The sequence below is a fragment of the Macaca mulatta genome, chromosome 8 (genome assembly GCF_049350105.2).
Source record: "Macaca mulatta isolate MMU2019108-1 chromosome 8, T2T-MMU8v2.0, whole genome shotgun sequence".
Taxonomy (NCBI): domain Eukaryota; kingdom Metazoa; phylum Chordata; class Mammalia; order Primates; family Cercopithecidae; genus Macaca; species Macaca mulatta.
Genome location: NC_133413.1, coordinates 153639114 through 153659844, shown reverse-complemented (window position 1 = coordinate 153659844; position 20731 = coordinate 153639114). Strand labels below are relative to the sequence as shown.

General features: G+C 56.2%; 4 protein-coding genes and 1 long non-coding RNA gene across 43 annotated transcripts in view; 2 read left to right on the top strand and 3 right to left on the bottom strand.

Annotated features, from left to right (window-relative positions):
- ZNF696 (zinc finger protein 696) overlaps positions 1-16636 on the bottom strand; it is a 31308-nt gene extending 14672 nt beyond the window's left edge. Inside the window, exons 1-5 of one of the 38 annotated variants that reach the window (XM_077944279.1) lie at positions 11753-12166; positions 10552-10747; positions 8052-8145; positions 3881-5133; positions 1379-3547 (exon numbers count right to left, since the gene is read on the bottom strand). In XM_077944279.1, the coding sequence (XP_077800405.1) occupies positions 4073-5133; positions 8052-8067 (1077 nt within the window). In that variant the 5' untranslated portion in view covers positions 8068-8145; positions 10552-10747; positions 11753-12166 and the 3' untranslated portion in view covers positions 1379-3547; positions 3881-4072. Of the gene's footprint in view, positions 1-1378; positions 5134-8051; positions 8149-9652; positions 10004-10551; positions 10748-11752; positions 12167-15593 lie in introns of those variants that run through there. The other 37 variants (XM_077944277.1, XM_077944278.1, XM_077944267.1 and 34 more) reach the window with 37 other exon arrangements.
- Positions 1-20731, bottom strand: part of LOC144330881 (uncharacterized) — a 44468-nt gene that overhangs the window by 9993 nt on the left and 13744 nt on the right. The window lies entirely within an intron of this gene.
- On the top strand, positions 8344-11082 carry LOC144330587 (uncharacterized). The gene is made up of 3 exons (XM_077942792.1): positions 8344-8408; positions 9634-10285; positions 10555-11082. Exons 1-3 carry the CDS (start codon positions 8344-8346, stop codon positions 10675-10677), a joined length of 840 nt encoding a protein of 279 aa, XP_077798918.1. The 3' UTR covers positions 10678-11082.
- GLI4 (GLI family zinc finger 4) overlaps positions 16808-20731 on the bottom strand; it is a 37977-nt gene continuing 34053 nt past the window's right edge. For both annotated transcript variants that reach the window (XM_077944254.1, XM_077944253.1), the window contains one exon: positions 16808-16852. The gene's annotated coding sequence lies outside the window, so the exon portion shown is untranslated. The remainder of the gene's footprint in view (positions 16853-20731) is intronic.
- On the top strand, positions 19185-20724 carry LOC144330891 (uncharacterized). The gene is made up of 2 exons (XR_013397511.1): positions 19185-19995; positions 20356-20724. It is a non-coding gene; the product is annotated as an uncharacterized LOC144330891 (long non-coding RNA).

Genomic DNA, 20731 nt, shown 5'->3' with positions numbered 1-20731 from the left:
CACCTGGCCCATCGTTATTTTATTTTTTTTTTTTGAGACGGAGTCTCGCTCTGTCGCCTGGGCTAGAGTGCAGTGGCACATCTCAGCTCACTGCAAGCTCCGCCTTCCGGGTTTATGCCATTCTCCTGCCTCAGCCTCCGGAGTAGCTGGGACTACAGGCGCCCGCCACCTCGCCCGGCTAGTTTTTTGTATTTTTAGTAGAGACGGGGTTTCACTGGGTTAGCCAGGATGGTCTCGATCTCCTGACCTCGTGATCCGCCCGTCTCGGCCTCCCAAAGTGCTGGGATTACAGGCGTGAGCCACCGTGCCCGGCCGAGTTTCCTTTTTAAAACAATGTTCTGGGCTTCACATGGCACATGACTGCCTCTCACCTCTGAGGCACCTGAGCGTGCCTTTCCTCCCCTTGGTTGACTCACGCCTCCCTCCTGTGTGTGTTCATGTGTGTGACTCTGGGTCATGGATTTTCCTCCTAGCCTTTACCTGTGTGTGTGTGTGAGACAGAGTCTCACTGTGTCACCCAAGCTGGAGTGCAGTGGCGCGATCTTGGCTCACTGCAACCTCTGCCTCCCAGGTTCAAGCCGTTCTCCTGTCTCAGCCTTCCGAGTAGCTGGGATTACAGGCATGCGCCACCACAACCGGCTAATTTTTGTATTTTTAGTAGAGATGGGGTGTCACCATGTTGGCCAGGCTGGTCTTGAACCTCTGACCTCAGGTGATCCACCCGCCTCAGCCTCCCAAAGTGCTGGGATCACAGGCCTGAGCCACTGTGCCTGGCCCTAACCTTTACCTGTTAACCAGAAATTCCATACAGCTTACTGTGGTTAGGGACATATTTAGTTTTGTTTCTGTCATCTTAATTTGCCCAGTTTGTTTCTGATTTTTTTTTTTTTTTTTTGAGAGAGGGTCTCACTCTGTTGCCCAGGCTGGAGTGTAGTGGCGTGACTACAACTCACTGCAGTCTTGAGCTTCCAGGCTTGGGTGATCCTCCCACCTCAGCCTCCTGGGTGGTTGGAACTACAGGCATGCTCCACCATGCCCAGCTTACTTTTTGTATTTTTTTGTAGAGACAGGTTCTCCCTATGTTGCCCAGGCTGGTTTCGAACTCCTAGGCTTAAGCAATCCACCCACCTTGGCCTCCAAAGTGTTGGGATTACAGGTATGAGCCACAGCGCTCAGGCCCAGCCTGATTTTTCTTTTCTTATTTTTTAATTGACAGAAGTTTGTGTTCATTTATTTATTTTATGGGATCTCACTTGTTGTCCAGTCTGGAGTACAGCAGCACAATCATAGCTCACTGCTGCCTCAAACTCCTTGTCTGAGGATCCAAACTGAGATCCTCCTGCCTCAGTCTCCCAAGTAGCTGGGACTACATTTTAAATTAATTTTAAATTATTCTTTTTATTGGATTAGAGATGTATAGACTGGTTACACTCTTTTAGTAATTAACATTAAATTACACTATGCACATTTAACTTATCAAAGTCAAATTAAACACTGTCTTACACCCGCTTCCCAATAACAGGAGGGTCTTAGAGCATTTCTGTCCCTTCTAATTTACATGCTATTGTTGTCCAGAATTTTAGTTGACATTATTCTTTTATACATACATATATATTCATAATTTTGCTAGCCATTCCATTTTATATCTAAGACCATCACTCAGATCATTTTCCTTTTTTTTTTTTTTAAGATGGAGTTTTGCTCTTTTTGCCCAGGCTGGAGTACAATGGTGTGATCTCGGCTCACTGCAGCTTCTGCCTCCCAGGTTCAAGGGATTCTCCTGCCTCAGCCTCCTGAGTAGCTGGGATTACAGGTATGGGCCACTAGGCCCAGCTAATTTTGTATTTTTAGTAGAAATGGGGTTTTGCCGTGTTGGCCAGGATAGTCTCAAACTCCTGACCTCAGGTGATCCACTGCCTCAGCCTGCCAAAGTGCTGGGCTTACAGGCGTGAGCCACCATGCCCAGCACTATGTTGCCTAGGCTGGTCTTGAACTCCTGGGCTCAAGTGATCCTCCCTCCTAGGCCTCCCAAAGTGTTGGGATTATAGGCATGAGCCACTGCGTCTAGCCTGTTTTTCATTTCCAAAAGTTCTTTAAGAAGTCCTGCCTATTCACAGGTGACAATATGTATCCTACAGCTTTCTCATCACCGTCACTGCGCCTGACACATAACTGTCCTCTCACCTGTATGATGACAGTTTCAGGATCTGCCTTTCTTTCTGGCTGAGAGCAGCTGCCTGCTGTTTCTGTTGGCCCTCAGTCAGCTGACTCTCCTTGTGTGCTTGGGGATCTTTGACTGCAAGCTGAATGCCTGACTTATGAGCAGGGATGAGGCTAAGCTGGGTAAACTTCGGAGAGCAGTTGCTTTGACCTCTACTGGTACCTGGAAGGTCACCTTCAGCTGGCCTGAGGGTCTCGGCTCAGCACGGGAGACACAGACTCATCTTCCCACCTCACCACTGGCCCAGGAGTCAGGACCTTAATGAACGGTGGGGCCACCAAATCCATTCTGAGAGCACCCCTGCCCCTACAGGCTGCACAACCCTAAGCTCATGCATTTTAATGAAGTGGGTGCCAACAAGAGCCCTCAAAGCGACTGTCTTGGAAGCTGCAGCCAGCTCAGGACCCAGAATTATCCCCAATCAGTCCTTACCTGGGGCAGAGAACTGCAGGAGGTGGTCCCAAGCCACAGCCAGACCAGGATGGGCGAATCCTGCAACCACGCCCCAGGGCTCACGGCCAGCGGGCGGCTCACATTTCCCTCAGTCATCCCAAGAAACTCAAAGCCCACCTGGCTTAATTCATGGTGACAGTGCTTTACTATACGCACCCAAAAACGTTCCCCAAAGAGACACTTCTACTTTTCTATCTCGGAAATAACATTTTAAAGAATGAAAATATTTTACAGGAAATAACATTTGTACATACTCATAACAGTCTCAAAGACAAAACGATTCCTCTACCCACAGAACACTTCTGACATCATGTGCTGTGAGCCTTTCCCTCCATACCAACCAGCTCTCCAACTCTCAGACACCAACGAGATGTCCTTCGATTTAACTCGATTCTGACACCAACTGCCCGGAGTTAGTGCAGAACCCACAGGGTAAGGGGTCAGTCCCACAAGACCACCCCCACCTCAGATGCCAAGTGCAGACAGTGGGCCCTGGGGTCCCTACGACCCCCTTCTCAGGTTCCGTAATTTTTGTTTGTTTTTTGAGATGGAGTCTCGCTCTGTCGCCCAGGCTGGAGTGCAGTGGGGAAATCTCGGCTCACTGCAAGCTCCGCCTCCCGGGTTCAAGCGATCCTTCTGCCCCAGACTCCCGAGTAGCTGGGATTACAGGCGCGCGCCACCACGCCCAGCTAATTTTTGTATTTTTAGTAGAGACAGGGTTTCACCATGTTGGTCAGGATGGTCTCGATCTCTTGACTGCGTGATCCGCCCGCCTCGGCCTCCCGAAGTGCTGGGATTACAAGCAGGAGCCACCGCGCCCGGCCAAGTTCCATAATTTTCTAAGCACACAGAACTCGGGACCATAGCAAACAGCTGTGAAAAGGCGTTGAAAGACATAGATGAACTGCTTGCCAGCAAGGTACGGGGGGAGGGCGTGAGGCCCCCTTCCTAACTGCACCCCCCCCACCCCGCCTTGACCAACCTGAAGCTCGAGACCCTCAGCCCCTCGTCTCATGCAGGGTTTTGATGGAGGCCTGGCTGCGTAGGAATGACCCATTCAATCACCGGCCACTACACCCCAGCAGATGAGACCTTCGCTGCAGCTGACCGCGGGAGGGGAGGCGTCTCAGCAGCGGGCGGCCGGCCCGGGACAGACCCCTGAGACCTCCCCGCCTCTGGGAATCGCCTCCCATGGGCAGCGCTCACCTTCGCCGAGCCCTGTCTCTCCTGACTGCTCCTGAGCCAAGGCAGGTGCAGGCTGGGCGAGGCTTCTGCAGCCCGAGAACCAGGCGAGCAGCCGGTTGTTACTTCCTCACCGTGCATGGTGCGGACAGGACTCACCCGGCCTCGGCCTTACGCCCACCAGGCCACTGGCATCTCTTCAGCGGCAGCCCCGGCTCACTCGGCGCCGTGCACCCGCTGGTGCTGGATGAGGTGGAAGCTCAGGCGAAAGGCGCGGCCGCACTCGGTGCAGCGGAACGGCTTCTCGCCCGTGTGGAGCCGCTGGTGCCGGAAGAAGCCTGACAGCGCCCGGAACGCGCGCCCGCAGTGGCCGCACTCGTGGGGCTTCTCCCCGGTGTGGATGCGGCGGTGCTCGCGGAGGAAGGAGCTGCGGCTGAAGGCGCGGCCGCAGTCCTGGCAGGCGAAGGGCCGCTCCCCCGTGTGCACGCGCTGGTGCTGGAGGAGGTTGGAGCTCTGGCTGAAGGCCTGGCCGCACTCCCGGCACTCGTACGGGTTCTCCCCGTGGTGGGTCCGCCGGTGCCGGACCACGTTGGAGCTGTGCAGGAAGCGCTTCCCGCACTCGCCGCACGCGTACAGCCTCTCCCCGGTGTGGGTGCGGCGGTGCTTGGCGGCGTCCGACCTCTGGCCGAAAGCCTTGCCACAGTCGGCGCACGCGTAGGGCTTCTCGCCCGTGTGCACGCGCTGGTGCCGGAGGAGGTTGAAGCTCTGGCTGAAGGCCTTGCCGCACTCGGCGCACGCATAGGGCCTCTCCCCGCTGTGCGCCCGCTGGTGTCGGACCACGTGCGAGCTGTGGATGAAGGCCTTCCCGCAGTCGCTGCACTCGTACGGCTTCTCCCCGGAGTGGATGCTCCGGTGCTTCGCGGCGTCCGAGGAGCACTTGAAGCTGCGGCCACAGGCGCTGCACGGGAAAGGCCGCCCCTTCCAGCCGCCCCTGCCCTCTGCTCCCGGGCCTAAGTTCGGAGGGACGTCTGACTCGCGGCCACTCTGTCCTCCAGTTTTCTCAGAAATGACAGGACCTCGAGGGGAACCTCTGGGCCTCTCTCTGGCTTCCTCGTTTTCACAAAGGCCAAGAGACCCCAGCGCCCGGGGAGGCCCCGCTCTGTGGCCCTCTCCCTCGGGAGCGCCTGGCTCTGGTGCAGGCTCCGTACTCCGAGCTGCCTGCACCTCAGCTGATCGGCTGCCACTTGGGGCCTGCGCCAGGAAAGCAGCCTTCACAACTGAAAAAGAGGCCGGACAGCAACGATTTTAGATGCAAGAGAATGTGAGTCGAGGGTGGCTCTGGCAGTCGTGGTGACGACAGGACAATGACGGTGATGGTGACATCAGTGTTCCAAAGACACCTTTGATTTTGCCCGCCTAGTTTTTTCTCCTCCCCACCTTCTTAACCCCTGTGGTTATGAGGTGGATGAGAGTCCTGCACTGCCACTCTAGAAACCGGGCTGTGGGGCTGGGCGTGGTGACTCACACCTGTAATGCCCGCACTTTGGGAGGCTGAGGCAGGAGGACCACTTGAGACTTGGAATTTGAGACCAGCCTGGCCAACACAGTGAGATCCTGTCTCTTAAAAAAAATAGAATTTTAAAAATATACAAACAGAAGCCTGGGTGCGGTGGCTCAAGCCTGTAATCCCAGCACTTTGGGAGGCCGAGACGGGCAGATCACAAACCCCGTCTCTACTAAACACATAAAAAAATTGCTGGGCGAGGTGGCGGGCGCCTGTAGTCCCAGCTACTCACTCACGAGGCTGAGGCAGGAGAATGGCGTGAACCCGGGAGGCAGAGCTTGCAGTGAGCTGAGATCGCGCCACTGCACTCCAGCCTGGGTGACAGAGTGAGACTCCATCTCTAAATAAATAAATAAATAAATACACACACATACAGAAACGAGGCTAAATGGGGCTAGAAGTGGGGCTAAACCTCCAGTCTCAGCCCACCCAGTCCTGGGGACAGAAATGCAGGCTCTGGGCACTGCCTTACTCTGCAGGGCAGCTGGGAAAGCAAAAGAGGCAGGAGACTGCCGGCAGCAAGCCAGGACAGGAGCGAGGCAGACGCTGCAGGAGGCGTGGGGATGGTGGCACCCAACAGAGCCCACGGCCCAGCTCTGCCTTCTGTCTGTCCCTCCTCCCTTTTTTGTGAGCCAGGGTCTTGCTCTATCACCCAGGCTGGAGGGCAGTGGTGCCATCGTGGCTCACTGCAGCCTCACGGCTCACGTGATCTTCCCTCTGCCTCCCAAGTAGGTGGGACTCCAGGTGAGCACCACCACACCAGGCTAGTTTTAAAATTTTTTGTAGAGACAGTGTGTCAGTGTGTTACCCAGGCTGCTCTTGAACTCCTGGGTTCAACCCTCCTCCCACCTCGGTCTCCTGAAGTGCTGGGATTACAGGTGTGAGCCACCATACCCAGCCATGGCCCCAGCTCATTCCTTTCACCTTGGACTCCCTGAGACAACGTGGCCTCCTTAACAACTCCCCCCAAACACCAAACTCTAGCAGCTTCTGTTACGTGCAAACAGGAGTGTCCTCACTCAGAATCCGGACCAAGAGGCCGGTTATGGTGGCTCACGCCTGTCATCCCAGCACTTTGGGAGGCCAAGGCGGGCAGATCACGACGTCAAGAGATGAAGACCATCCTGGCTAACATGGTGAAACCCCGTCTCTACTAAAAATACAAAAATTATCCGGGCGTGGTGGCGCACACCTGTAGTCCCAGCTACTTGAGAGGCTGAGACAGAAGAATCGCTTGAACCCAGGAGGTGGAGGCTGCAGTGAGCTTGTGTCACTGCACTCCAGCCTGGTGACAGAGCAAGACTTTGTCTTAAAAAAAAAAAAAAAAAAGAAATCTGGACTAAGAGCTGGAAGCAGCAACCCATGTGGCTGGGCGGTGGCGCTGACCGGGCTGAGCAGCCCCGACCAGGCTGCATTATCAGTGGTCCTTGTCTGGCAGTGAAGCCACTGGTTAGATTTGGTTCCTCCGGCTCACAGGGACAGACCATGTGGCCATTTAGAAAAAAGGCTTAAGGGGTAGGGATGAAACCCTGGGACTTGAGAAAGCTGGCTACTGACCTCGGCCTGCATAGGAGGCAGGAGGGCTCAGCCAGGAGCGGCAGTGGGGGGACGGGAGTCCCCGAGGCCAGCACAGCAACTGAGTGGGACTTCTCTGCCTGCAGGCAGTCTGCTGTGGCAACGGAAGAGAAGCGGCTGAGTCCCGGCTGCACCTTTCAAGAATGTGGAGGGTGCAGATGTGATGGAAACTCCTGTGGAGGTGGGGGTGGGGCAGGGATGTTCCAGGGCAGATGAGAGCAGGCTGCTGTCAACAGTCCCCACCTCTCTCTGCCCTTGCAGACCCATGACACTGAGCAGCCAGGGCGTGGGAGAGGCTCAGGGTGGTGCGCAGAACAGAAGCCCCTTGGCAGAGGCCAGCCCTGGTCTTGTGTGGTTTGCAGACTTGGAAGTTCAAGAACTGACTCAAAGGTATTGCTTATGAGGAAAAAGAACCAAAACTACAATGAGAAAGGGCCACATACACGGTGGAGCTCTACTGGATCCAGCTTGCAGGCCCTGAGGATGCCTTTCCAATGGAGGCAATCCCAGACCCCATAGCAGGGCCTGCACTACCCACCCCACCTCCCGCCCGTCGCTGTGACACACTCTCAGGGTGGCCCCAAAACATAAAACAGTGTTCTCTTGTGGGTGATTCTGTCCCAAGGGCACATTTGACAATGTGTGGAGATGTTTATGGTTGTCACAACTGGGAGGGGGCGCTACTGACAGCAAGTGGGCAGAGGCGAGGGTGCTGCTGAACCTCCCACAATGCACACGATGGCCCCTCAACAAAGACTCATCCATTCCAAAACAGCCACAGTGCCAAGGCTGAGAAGCACTGAGCCAGACCTTCCCAGAGGCAGAGCCTGGGGCTGCCAGACTTTCTAACCAAAAGCTCTCAGTTCACTGGCAAAGACAGTCACCAAACAGATGCCCAAGAGATCTGATGGGCCTGCGTTTACCTCCCTCCCTCGCCCTGTGCCTGAGGACACAGTATATGCTCTGCGCCAGTGACCGAGACATGGTGTTTTTCCTGTATTCCTGTTCAGTTCCTGCCCTGGAACTCTGGGCCCGACTGTGGACGTGTCCCCTCACCTGCAAGGGCCTCCATCAGGGTACTGCTCTCCTTGGCACCTGGGGGCTCTCCTCCTGGCTCCACCTTGCAGAACGCCAGCAGTCAGAACAATTTCTGCTGAGGTAAAAGAAAAGGAAAATAAATCGCAGCCAGGGGTAGGTACAGGGGCCGGGGCAGTGAGGTCAGAATGCCTTCAGAGGAGACGGTCAGAATAGGCCCTGCGGGAGCTGCAACACCCAAGTGGGCCCACCCCTGTCACTGGCAATCAAGGTCCTGGCTCAACAGTCACTCCCAGAAGCGGTGTTCTGCGGGATGCCCGGGAACTCTGGTCCAGGCTCTGTCGGTTCCCCTCGACCCAGGGCTGACACAGAGCACAGGTGGGCATGGCCACAGCTTCCTAGCTCCATGCTGAGCAAGCTCACGCCCTCCAGCAGTCTTCAAATAGCTAGAGAAATTCCCATGGATTTTAAAATTTTCTTGGTAGTTGTAAGGATTTGAATACAAAAATGTTAAACCAGAAAAAAAGAACAAATTATTTGAATGGTAAAGTTTTGGACTGAGGAATGATTTTTCTAAGCCTGACATCAGATGTCTGACAAATTTAACTACATAAAAAAATTTAATGTAAAAAAACAAAAACCAAAAAGGGGAAATACGTGCAATGCAAATATTCATCCCTATCTGATAAAGACCTCTATATATTAATAAGAAACGAAGGACAATTGGCAAAGATCATGAATATGTAATTCACCAAGAAGAAAAACCAGTAAGCAATACATTTTTTGGGGGGGTCTCACCTCAAGTGCAATTAAGAAGTGTAATTTGGGCCGGGCGCGGTGGCTCAAGCCTGTAATCCCAGCACTTTGGGAGGCCGAGACGGGCGGATCACGAGGTCAGGAGATCAAGACCATCCTGGCTAACACAGTGAAACCCCGTCTCTACTAAAAAATACAAAAATCTAGCCGGGCGAGGTAGCGGGCGCCTGTAGTCCCAGCTACTCGGGAGGCTGAGGCAGGAGAATGGCGTGAACCCGGGAGGCGGAGCTTGCAGTGAGCTGAGATCTGGCCACTGCACTCCAGCCTGGGCCACAGAGCGAGACTCCGCCAAAAAAAAAAAAAAAAAAAAAAAGAAGTGTAATTTGGCTGGATGCTGTGGCTCACACTTGCAATCCTAGCACTTCAAGAGGCTCGGGATGGAGGACTGAGTACAGGAGTTCCTGACCAGCCTGGACAACATAGTGAGACCCCGTCCCTACAAAAAAAAAAATTAGCCAGGTGTGATGGTAGTCGTCTGTAGTCCCAGCTACTAGGGAGGCTGAGGTGGGAGGATTGCCTGAGCCCAGGTCTAGGCTGGGGTGAACTGAGATTTCGCCACTGCACTCCAGCTGGGCGATAGAAGGAGACCCTGTCTTAAAAAAATAAGTAAATAAAAATTAATTAATTAGTAAATTTAATTTAAGCCGCCTGTAATCCCGCCTGCCAGAGAGGCTGAGCGGGAGGATCGCTTGAGCCCAGGAGTAGGCGGCCAGCCTGGGAAACAAAGCGAGACCCCGCCTATTTTGCAAAAAGGTATTTAAAGTGCAATTCTTTAGTCTCGAAGCAGATTTTTGAAAGTACCTTACCGGCAAGAATTAGGTAACAGGCTCTCCTGTTCACAGCTGGGAGGAGGCTCGATTAGCTGGGCCAGTGGGAAATTTGACAACTTACAAAGGCCTAAAGACGCGCGGGGGGAACTCAGCTCACAGGAAGCCCCGCATGCGTCGGCACCCCGGGAATGCACCTGCAGGGCCGCCTCCTCCACGCCGCGCCCGAGAGCGGCTGGGGCCTGCGCTGCAAGGGGAGTGCAGGACGCGCCGGCCAGGACGGCGGTGCCAGCCCCGTTCCCTCCGCCGCTCCTTGACCCTCCCGAATCGACGCCAGAGCAAGAAGAGCCGTCGCCGCGGCATCCAGGACAGCGGGACTGCACCCGCTACAGTCCCCGCCCCGCCGCGCGCCGGAAGCGCCGCAGTCCCCACTTCTGGCCCGCCCCCCAGGCACTTCCGGTGACGCTCTGGGCCGCGGGAGGACAGTGCGCTCGGCGGCCCCGGAGAGCGGGACGGCCCAGCCGCGGCGCCTTCAGCTCTACGGTTGCCCGCAGGCGCCAGCCGAGTCCTTCCTGCCGGGCAGGAAGCCTCGCCTTGTGGCGGGCAAGGTCGAGCCGTTGGCGCGTCGGGATTCGGCTCGAACCAACTGAGGACCGGACCCGGGCGCCCGCAGTACGTGTCAGGAGGCGTCGAAGGCCCGCGGTGGGGAGACCACGCGCGTTCCCTTCCGTTCCCCGCAGCGCCTCGCGCTTGTCCCGGGTCCTCCGCTCGGCGCACGGGCCCCTCTAGGCCCCCGGGGCTGTGGCAGCACGCGGGTCCCGAGCGTGGGCTTCCTTGGGGTCGAGAGCTTGGAGCGCCCTGCAGGTCGCCGCCCTCGCGTCTCCGCTGCAGAGAAGCCTTTGCTGCCCGCCTCTCGCATGCTCTGGGCTCTTTCTCACCAGGGACCGAGCTCTCATTCGTTCAGCCTTCCCCGGGCAAGATGCACCTCCTGTCCAAGCCTCTCGCCCTGCCGCCCGCCGCAGACTGAAGGTCACGCATCTCCAGCTGGAATGCTGCAAAAGTGACGCTTTTCATCATGTGTGCAAAGTGTACTCCTGCGGTGTGGACTCTTCCCTCTTACAACAAGTAGACCCTCTATGGGGAGAAAAGAAAGAATTAAGAACCGACACCCATGAAAGAACCCTAATAAGACAGCAACAAAGGGCCAGACGCGCCCCTGGAACTGGACCTGGGAGGGGGGGCACAGCCCTGGGAGCCCAGGTCCCCGCCTGCTCCTCCGACAGTCCCCTGCGCGCCTGCGCGCGCTGCCGCCACGGGGCTTCTGCCTCTGGGCCTCCACATCTCGCGCCTGGAACCGCGTTCCCTGCGCACTGCACCAGTAAACACCTGAACACTCCCACCACATGCTGCACGTTTATTTGTAACAAATTAGAAGCTTTTGTAAAACATAAAAAGTAAAACACTTGACCCGGCGCGGTGGCTCACTCCTGTAATCCCAGCACTTTGGGAGGCCGAGGCGGGCAGATCACGAGGTCAGGAGATCGAGACCATCCTGGCTAACACGGTGAGACCCCGTCTGTACTAAAAATACAAAAAAAATTAGCCGGGCGTGGTGGCGGGCGCCTGTAGTCTCAGCTACTAGGGAGGCTGAGGCAGGAGAATGGCGTGAACCCGGGAGGCGGAGCTTGCAGTGAGCTGAGATTGCGCCACTGCACTCCCGCCTGGGCGACAGAACAAGATTCTGTCTCAAAAAAATAAATAAATATAAATAAATAAATAAAACACTTAGACCGGGTGGGCGCAGTGGCTCATGAATGTAATCCCAGCACTTCGGGAGGCCGAGGAGGCAGGATGGTTTGAGTCCAGGAGTTTCAGACCAGCCTGAGCAACACAGACCGCTGTGTAGACGTAAAAAAAATTTTTTTTAAATTAGCCGGGCGTGGTGGCAGGCGCCTGTGGTCTCAGGTACTCGGGAGGCTGAGGCGGGGGGATCACTTGAGCCCAGGAGGCAGAGGCTGCAGTGAGCCGAGATCAGCACTGCACTCCAGCCTGGGTGACAGAGATTCTGTCGCAAAAACAACAACAACACACACACACCCCCACACACATACACCCCCAAAAGAGATGATGTAGAAGTACAAATAACCGTTCCCCTCCGCATCCCGGTGGAACGTCGTGCTTGCTCTGCAGTCTCCGGTACTCCAAGCACGCGAGCCTGGGCGGGAGGCGCTTGGCTTTCGGGAGCCTCCACTGCCTCCTAGACAGTCCCGGCTCCTTACGCCGGGCGGAGGCTCTTCGCGACGGGGCCCGACTGCCTCTCCAGGCCCACTGCCGCCGTGCCGGAGGCCACTGTCCTCTCCTCGCCCCTTTCCAAATGCGCCCTGCCCCGGGCCCGTGTCATGCTATTCCCTGTGCCGCTTTTGTCCTTCCCCTCACTCCCCATCCACCAGAACCGGGAAGGCGGTGCCCCCTTTCCAGGCCCAACTTCGGGCTCGCGCACTGAGCCTCTAGGAGTCGTCAGCTTCCTCCGCCGGGAGCCCGGCTCAGACCTCAGAGTCGGCAGCCCCGCCCATCCAGAAGCCCCGCCCATCAGACAGACCCCCGCTCCTCCTTCCCCGCCCCCGCCTCGGCCCCGCCTCCTCGCTGGCAGCCGCCCGGCGCAGTCAGGGTCCTGGGACCCAGGCGGAGCCTCCAGCAGGTGCCTTAGCGAAGATGCTGGACTGTGTCACAGCCCAGGGTGGCCGTCCCGTGGCCCGGCCTTGGAGCTTCCCACGGACACCTGGGGCTCTGCCTCCTCCGGAATCGCCCCTCACCGCTTCCCTCCTGCTCTCCCACAGAGAAGCCCCACGCTAGGGCCCCTGACAAACAGAATCGAAAACACAAGGCAGGACTCAGGCAGGGACACGAGGGTGGGGGAGTGAACCCAAGCAACTCAGGACGCCGGCGAATAGCCCAGATCCCGCGAAGAGCCAGCACCCTGGAATTCTGTTTGGTAAGGGGGTCCTCACAGTGTGGGGCGAGACAGAGAACCCCTGGGAAGTTGCAGGTGGTGAATGTCCATGGTAAAGAGCAAGTTCACAGTCTAGAAACTTCTGGATTTCTTGATCCAAAAGTAGCCGAGTCTAGGCTGGCGAGGGAGCTTACGCGTGTAATCACAGAACTCCGGGAGGTCGAGGCAAGAGGATCACTTCAGGTCAGGAGTTCGAGACCAGCCTGGCAAACATAGTGAAACCCAGTCTCCGTAAAAAAAAAAAAAAAATTAGCCAGGCGTAGTGGTGATTGCGTTAGTCCCAGCTACTCGGGAGGCTGGGGCAGGAGAATCAGTTGAACCCAGGAGGTGGAGGATGCAGTAAGATTTCGCCACTGCACTCCAGAGCGAGACTCCGTCTCAAAAAAATAAATAAATAAAATAAAGTAGCCGCGTCTTAGAATACCAGGCCTTCAAGGACTGTCTCCATGAGCCTATCCACTGAGTCCCTTACCTGCTACCCTGAAAAAAAAAGTATGATGAAGAAATTACCAAGGCACCCCTTAAAAACAAAGACAGCTGGGCCAGGCACAGTGGCTCACGCCTGTAATCCCAGCACTTTGGGAGGCTGAGGCAGGTGGATCACTTGAGGTCAGGGGTTTGAGACCAGCCTGGCCAACATGGTGAAATCCCGTCTCTACTAAAAATACAAAAATTAGCCAGGTGTTGTGGTGTCCACCTGTAATCCCAGGTACTTGGGAGGCTGAGGCAGGAGAATCACTTGACCCCGGGAGGTGGAGATTGCGGTGAGCCGAGATCACGCCATTGCACTCCAGCTTAGGTGACAGAGTGAGACCCTGTCTCAAAACAAACCAACCAAACCAAACCAAACAAAATAAAAAGAACTCAGAGAAAGAGGACCATTGTTCAGAGAAGAGGCCGTGGGTCAACTGAAGCAAGTGGACACGGAGCCAGGACACAGGTGACACGGAAAGGAAGGACTCCCAGTCTCATGGGTCAACTGAAGCAAGTGGACACGGAGCCAGGACACAGGTGACACGGAAAGGAAGGACTCCCAGTCTCCTGACAGGAGGAGCAGGAGAGGCACAGGCCTCTGAGTTACCCCTGGAGGCTGAGGGCCTGACCCCCACAGCCGCAGGATGGAAATCCTTCCACAGCCTGAATGGTCGGGGAAGGACCTCAAGCTCCACAGGAGATTGGAGCCCAGGACAGCTGAATGGCAGCCCCAGGAGACCCTGGCAGAGACCTCAGCCAAGCTGTGCACGGCTCCTGCATGGCAGGATCTGTGAAGTAACAGATGGGCTGTTGGTGAGAAGGTTCCAGGTGAGACACACCAGTGGCCCTAAGAGGAGAAAATGCAAGGGTGGCAGGAAGCGGCGGGCACAACAAGACCCAGCGGCCGGCCTGACCAGCGCTGACTGGCACCTCCATGCTCTGCAGTCAGGCAGAACTGGCCCAGGACATTCACTCCTGCTGTGCTGGGCACCAGGGACACCCCCAAAGATGGACAGAGCACCACAGGGGCTGCCCTGGGAGTTCATGAAAGGGGAGAAACACACAGGCACAGTGGGCACCGCCTGCCAGGTGCTGGAAAGCAGCACATGCAGGCCTCATTAGAAGCAGAGACCAGGGACCAGTGACTCGAACAGCACTGCCAGTGGGTCCTGATGTGTAAGCAGGAGTTTGGGAAGGGCGCTGAGGTGGGGAGGCCGCTTGGCTCTTAGGGAACCCAACCTTGCCACACCAATGCTGGGCTTCCTACTCTGGGGCTCTTGTAGCCACAAGGGTGTTCTCACTCAGAAAAGACACCACAGGTTTGGGATGGGAAAACGGCATGAGAAGTACACAACCCCAACAATAAAAATGGGGTCAAAGCAAACACTCAGAATCGGAAACCACACACCGGCCCGGAAGGGGCCAACGGACATTTGGAACCACATGGGGTGACCGCTAGCACATCGCGCGGAGCAAGAGGAGTGTCAGGAAGGCGGAAGGCGGGCGGATGAATCCACCCCGGAGAGGCCCGATGGCAGACGGGGCCCTCCAGAAGCTAGCATACCCATCAGCTTGGGGAGGGGAAAGGAAGGGTAAGAGAAGCTCTGGAAAGTTCCATGCTGTGACCTGGGTGGATTAGCAAGAGTGTAAACATGTAAACAGTCAAGCCGTGTGCTTAAGAGTTGGGCATTTTAGCTATGCAAATTATACCCTAATTCAAAAAAATCAAGAGCACCATATCCCAGGAAAAATTAATATAAAATATTGACACTAGCATGGATCTTGGTGAAGCTATTCAAGGTTATGGATGAGGAAAGAATGACCAAGCCATCCAGGCAGAAGAGGCACGTTTCAGAGAAAGGGCAGAGGCCAAGAGCTTCCCAATGCTGCAGGTTCAGCACAGTCCTGCAAGGAAAAACCCAAAATCCAACCACATGCCCCAAGCCCTTGCTATTCACCACGCCCTCCGTCAAGTGTAATGGCGACAGACGGCATTCTAGAGCTTTCCGGAGCTCATTATGCAGCCCCTCCTGCCTGCCACCGCGGAGCCCTCGCCCCAGATGGGAGCTGGGCTCAGGGTCCTGCTGGACGGGCACATGGACCGAGGTCCGCGGAGGCCGCCTGCCTCCACTTGCATCCTGCCTGTGACTCTGGTCACCCAGACGCTGTTCACTCAGGCTCTGCAGCAGGCGCTGGGCTGAATACTCTGCCGTGTGAACGAGGGGGTTTCGCATCCCAGGGGCTGCTTGAGGGGCAACAGCCTCACAGAAGGGCCACACACAGAGTGCCGGGAGGCAGAACGGGAAGGCCCTGCCTGGAGTCAGGCACACGAGGGCCACAGTGGCGGCATGATTTTGCCCACCTGAGACTCAAGGACTGGGAGTTGCCGGCCCATGTACACACACGTCTGGACACCTGTCCCCCCTCCTCCACCCACGCTGCGGGGAACTGCACGGCTCCATCGGGCGGGGACCTTAGCTTTCCGCCTCGACATACCTGGGGCCTGGCATGCTGCGTTGAAGCGGCTGGAGCTATCCAACTGCTGAAACTGCTGCAGGTGCCACAGCAGCCGGCTCCCGGAAAGCGTCCTCCTGCTTCTGAGACCGTAGCGCAGGACGGTGCGAGTGCACCTCCTCAAGGCCTGACGCCGCTAATCCACTTCCTCTCTTCCTCTGCCCACGATGGGGACACACTTGGCGACAGTTCCAACTGGGGTAAGACAGCCACCAAAAGGTCGCTGGCATGGGCACTCCAGGGACACCAAAGTGGAGTCTGGCATACCCTGCAAACACCTCGGCTTGTGCGGGGAGCATTCCTCCTTGAAATGCTCATCCACTTCTGGTTACAGCAATCTTTGAGGGCAGGGAAGGTGGCCAGCAGAAGGCACTGTGGAGCAAGCACGTGGGCCTCGGAATCCAAGCCTGGGTTCAAATCCGGGCTGTGGGACGTCCTCACCAAGTCTCGAATTCCTCCTGTAAATGAGGGATGCTGGCGCCTCTCTCGCGTGGGGAAATAGGGCTTCCAGCACTGCTCCCAGCAGATCTCAGACCTCAGGACGTGAAGGTTATTTTAGGGACAAGTTAACCACGGAGTCTATTTAGTGTAACAGCAACAGCTGCTAAAAACGTGCACAGACGTTCCTTGTTCAGCCTGAGTATCCCTTATCCCAAATGCCTGGGACCAGAAGTGTTTTGGTGGCCGGGCGCGGGGGCTCACGCCTGTAATCCCAGCACTTTGGGAGGTCGAGGCGGGAGGATCACGAGGTTAGGAGATCGAGACCATCCTGGATAACACGGTGAAACCCCGTCTCCACTAAAAATACAAAAAAATTAGCCGGGCGTGGTGGCGGCGCCTGTAGTCTCAGCTACTCGGGAGGCTGAGGCAGGAGAACGGCGTGAACCCGGGAGGCGGACGTTGCAGTGAGCCGAGATAGAGCCACTGCACTCCAGCCTGGGTGACAGAGCGAGACTCCGTCTCAAAAAAAAAAAAAAAAAAAAAGGTGGGGGGGCTTTGGCCTTTTTTTGGATTTGGGAATATTTGTACCGTAGTTAGCAGCTGAGCCTCCCAAATTCCCACATCCGAAGTCCGAGGTGTTCCAATGACTATTTCCTGTGCGCGGCACGTCGGCTGCTCCAAAGGCTTGAGTTTAAGGTGTTTGGATTTGGGATCCCCAGCCCGTAGTGCTGAGGAGAAAATTTCTGTCTCTTCTATTTTTCTTGCACTTCCCAAATTTCTTCAAAGAGTATGAATAAATGCTATTGGGAAAAAGAAACCTGTTTAACACTGTGATCTTTAAAGGCTTGACCGGCGGCTCCCGCGCTTAGGGCACTGCTTAGACCCAGCCCGCGGAGCGCAGCGCGAATCGGAAGCGCGGCCCCGCCCCCGCAAGCCCCGCCCCGCAAGCCCCGCCCCCACAAGCCCCGCCCCACAAGCCCCGCCCCCACAAGCCCCGCCCCGTGCCGAGGGCATTTCCGGGCGCTCTAGGCAGCTCGGAGGACCCGTTCAGAGGACCGACGGGGGACCCGGCGCGAACCCAAGGGTGGCGGGTCGGGGGCGGGCGCGTGCCTGGCGTTGCTCGCGCGGCTGGGGGCCGGAGGGGTCTTGAGGCTGTGATCCAGCATGGGGCCGCGTTGTGGAGCGAGAGAGGGGGCGTCACGGAGGCAGGGGGCGCCTGGCAGAGCGCGTCTGCCAGAGGCCCAGAGGGCCCAGAGGCCGAGCTGGGCCCTGCAGGTCGGAGGTGCAGGACCCAATTCTGGCCCAAGCAGGGGCGTCCCACGGCTCAAACTGCCCGTCCAGGTGGTGTCTGAGGAGGGCCTGGACCGCGGCCTGTGCAGAGGGCCGGCCAGCAGCTTCTGCTTTGAGGGCTTGGAGGAGAACAGATTCCCGAATCTGGCCCATGATCAATGCATTTGGGTATCTGAACTAAATCCAGATTCCCTGACTTCCCCTGAGGCCTGCTGAATCCCTTGGGGTGGGCCTGAGAATCCGCGTTTTCCAGCGGGCTTCTCAGGTAGTTGGGTGGTCCCTGAGAGGGTTCCCATGACCCCATGAAACAAGACCCTAGAAAACGCAAGGCAAAGCGGCCTGGTGAGTGGCCGGTGGTCCACAGGAACTGGATGTGATCAGAGCGAGACCTCCATCAACCAGGCAGGCGAGGCGTGGAGCCATTCTGAGGAAGATACCCAGCCGGAACCCAGGAAGGAGTGGGCTGTGAAAACTGGGCAGAAACATGCGGCGACTCCAAAGACACTGCCAGGAAACCCTCCCCGGGTGGGGAGGCCCCTGATGGGGCCTGTAGCAGCCGCAGGGGTCGGTTCTCACCCTCTGGTCCCAGCCAGGTTCTCCTGGACTCAGCTAATGGGCAAGGCCTTATCCCTTTTAGGATCTGAGGATGGGAGGGGCTGCGTTTCCCCAGCGGATCTGCACATGTGCAGGCTGAGTGTTGAGATCCCTTGATTGGTGTCAACTGGCACTGCCTGCTGGTGATGCACAGAAGCTGTTGTAAGAAACAGGGTCCACGTCTCCAGGGAGAAGGCCCCCGTTCTGAGGCCACAACCCCGAGGGCAGTCTCCGCCTGCAGAATCCTCCCTCTCGCACCTCATTCACCTCGTGGTGAATCCCTTGGCTATGGTTTGGTGTGAGACAAGAGACGGGTGTTTCACTCCCTGCTGCATCCCTGGTGACGGCCCTGGCATTTCGGGGCTTGAGATCTTTGCTTAAAGGTTTTGCTGTGGTCACCGCACAGGGGGTGGGGGTGGGGCCCCTTGGTGCAATTTATCGGATTCTGGTTCGTGGATGACATCCACAGGGTTCCTCTTCAGTGGGGATTATCTGAGACCTCTCCACATGCCCGCATCCACAGTCCGCTACCTCACGGCAGCATGAACTCAGGAGGTGGGCGTTCCCACAGTCATTACATTTGCAGGGCCTCTCCATGTCCATTTTGATGCCTGAGGACCAGTGCTTCCACGAAGGTGTGGCCACGTCCGTTGCCGCTCATTGGCTTCTCTCCTGTGAGAATGTTCTGATCCCCAGCGGAGCCTGAGCATGTGCAAAGCCCTTCCCACGTTCACAAGGTGCTTCTCCAGGGTTCCATTACATCTCACCTATGCACACTACGTGCATACGGTTTCCACCAGTTGTGCGTGTCCCCGGAAGTCATATTCACGGCGTTTCTCTCTGGGAGGAATTCTCCCGTGCATGGCTGCTCTGAGCTCTGGGACAGTTTGCACCCGCGGCCACGCGTGGGCTCCTGGAGACTTACAAACCAGGCTGGACTCCTGAAGCCCTGGCTGCACTTGACCACTGCCAGGTTTTTCTACAAAATCTCATCTCAGCCATCTGAGCCCTTTAGCATTTATCTTATGAATCCGCTCGAACGTACAAGGCCTCTCTGCCCTCCTGCTCCAGGCAGGAGGTTTTGACCCTCAGCTCCACCTCTGTGGCTGGCCTGGTCTCCGCAAACCTTTTTCTGCTTGGCCAGCTGGAGCCATGCTAGGCTTTCCCACTAGGGGCGCCAGAGAAAGCGCTCGAGGCTGGCGAGGAGGGAGGGGCACACTCCTTCCGGTTTGCTTCCGGTTTTTCCTCAGACTTCCGGTCTGTTTGCTTCCCTGGTTGCTTGTCTTGCGAACTCTGTTGCTTCGCCCTGGCGGGAGCACTTCCCTCCGCGGCTGCTAAAACCGGGGAGCGGGTTCCCAACTTCGCAGAAGCAGCTTCATCACCCCCCCGCTGGAGGACCTCAGACCGCAGCCAGCGACGCCCCGCCTCGGGGGTCTGGCCCCACTCTCGGGGCCAGATCAGGGACCAGAGACCTGCGAAGCCCTCTCCTTAGGGGTTTAGTTCCCAGGCTTTCTGATCCCAATAATTCCACACTCTTCTCTTTGTGTCCACAACCCTAGTGTAGCAGCTGCTCTCTGCAGTTTTTGCTTCTGAGATACTTAAGAGTTCTCTTTTCAGCTCCTTCGGTAGCCACTTCGTACATAGTAATTCATGATGCGAAATCCTCTCTGTTGAAATAACTGGCGAGGCCTCTGTCTTCTGACTGAACCCTGACTTTCATGCTCTTTCCACCCTCACCCGAGTACATGCCCAATCCCCAATCTGTGGTGCTCCAGGCATTGCCTCTGTGGCGCTGTGTCCCCTCCTTTGAACTCTGATCCTTCTGCTCAGGCCCTTTCTCCCAGTCTGAAATAAGGAGCGAATAAATGTGAGTTGCTCTAGACATCTGGAAAAGAGAACCCTGAGGCAGTAACAAGTCGTTAATTGCGTGCACATTTGTCCACAGCTCACCATGAGTCAGACCCTGTGCTGGGTGCTGGGATGAAGCAGTGACTGACACAGGTCTGGACCTGTCCTTGTGAAGAGTGCGTCTGTGACACACACTGTGCCATGTGGCAAAGTAAGCACGTGGGACAGCAGAGCCTTGTTTGCGATTAAAGTAATATTACAAGTCTGTTAAGCTTAGAAAATCAAGTGAACATGCTGAAAAGTTACGGGGAAGGTAGTCTCTTAGCTGGGGGCACTGGGAGCCTTGTCAGTTGGTTCCCCCAGTCTGGAGAGCAATCTGAGAGCAAGTAGTGGCACTGTGTGTGCTGAGTGTGTCTGTGGGGGTGTTTTTGGATAAAATTAACATTTGAATTTGTGAACTGAGTGACGCAGAGTGCCCTTCATAATGTGGGTGGGCCTCATTCAATGAGTTCAAGGCGGGAATCTCCTCCTGCCTGACTGAACCGGGACCTAGGTCTTTTCCTGCCTTCAGACTTGAATGGAAACATCAGCTCTTTGTGCGTCTCAAGCCTGCTGGCTTTCAGACGGGGACTCACACCATCAGCTCCTCTGCTTGACAGCTGCAGGTCTTGGGACTGCCCAGCCCCCATAACCCTGTGAGTGCATTCCTGATAATAACCCTCTTTCTCTTGCCCTCCCCCACCCCACACCATTGGTTCTGTTTCTCTGGAGAACCCTAACGCATCATTTACTAATCAGGAAACAGATTCAGAGATTAATAACTCATCCAACCTCACAGTTAACTGTAGAATTGGGCTTGAAATTCCAAGGTCGACTTCCTTAGCCAATACCCCATGCTACATATATGTATGTAAAAATAAAAAGCCTTGTGAACTGAAAAGGGTCCA

Coding starts and splice junctions, on each gene's coding strand:
- LOC144330587 (XM_077942792.1), top strand. CDS start 8,344: ATGCCCGGGAACTCTGGTCCAGGCTCTGTCGGTTCCCCTCGACCCAGG. Junction 8,409..9,633: donor AGGGCTGACACAGAGCACAG/GTGGGCATGGCC, acceptor GTCTCGAAGCAG/ATTTTTGAAAGTACCTTACC. Junction 10,286..10,554: donor ACCGGACCCGGGCGCCCGCA/GTACGTGTCAGG, acceptor CTTTCTCACCAG/GGACCGAGCTCTCATTCGTT.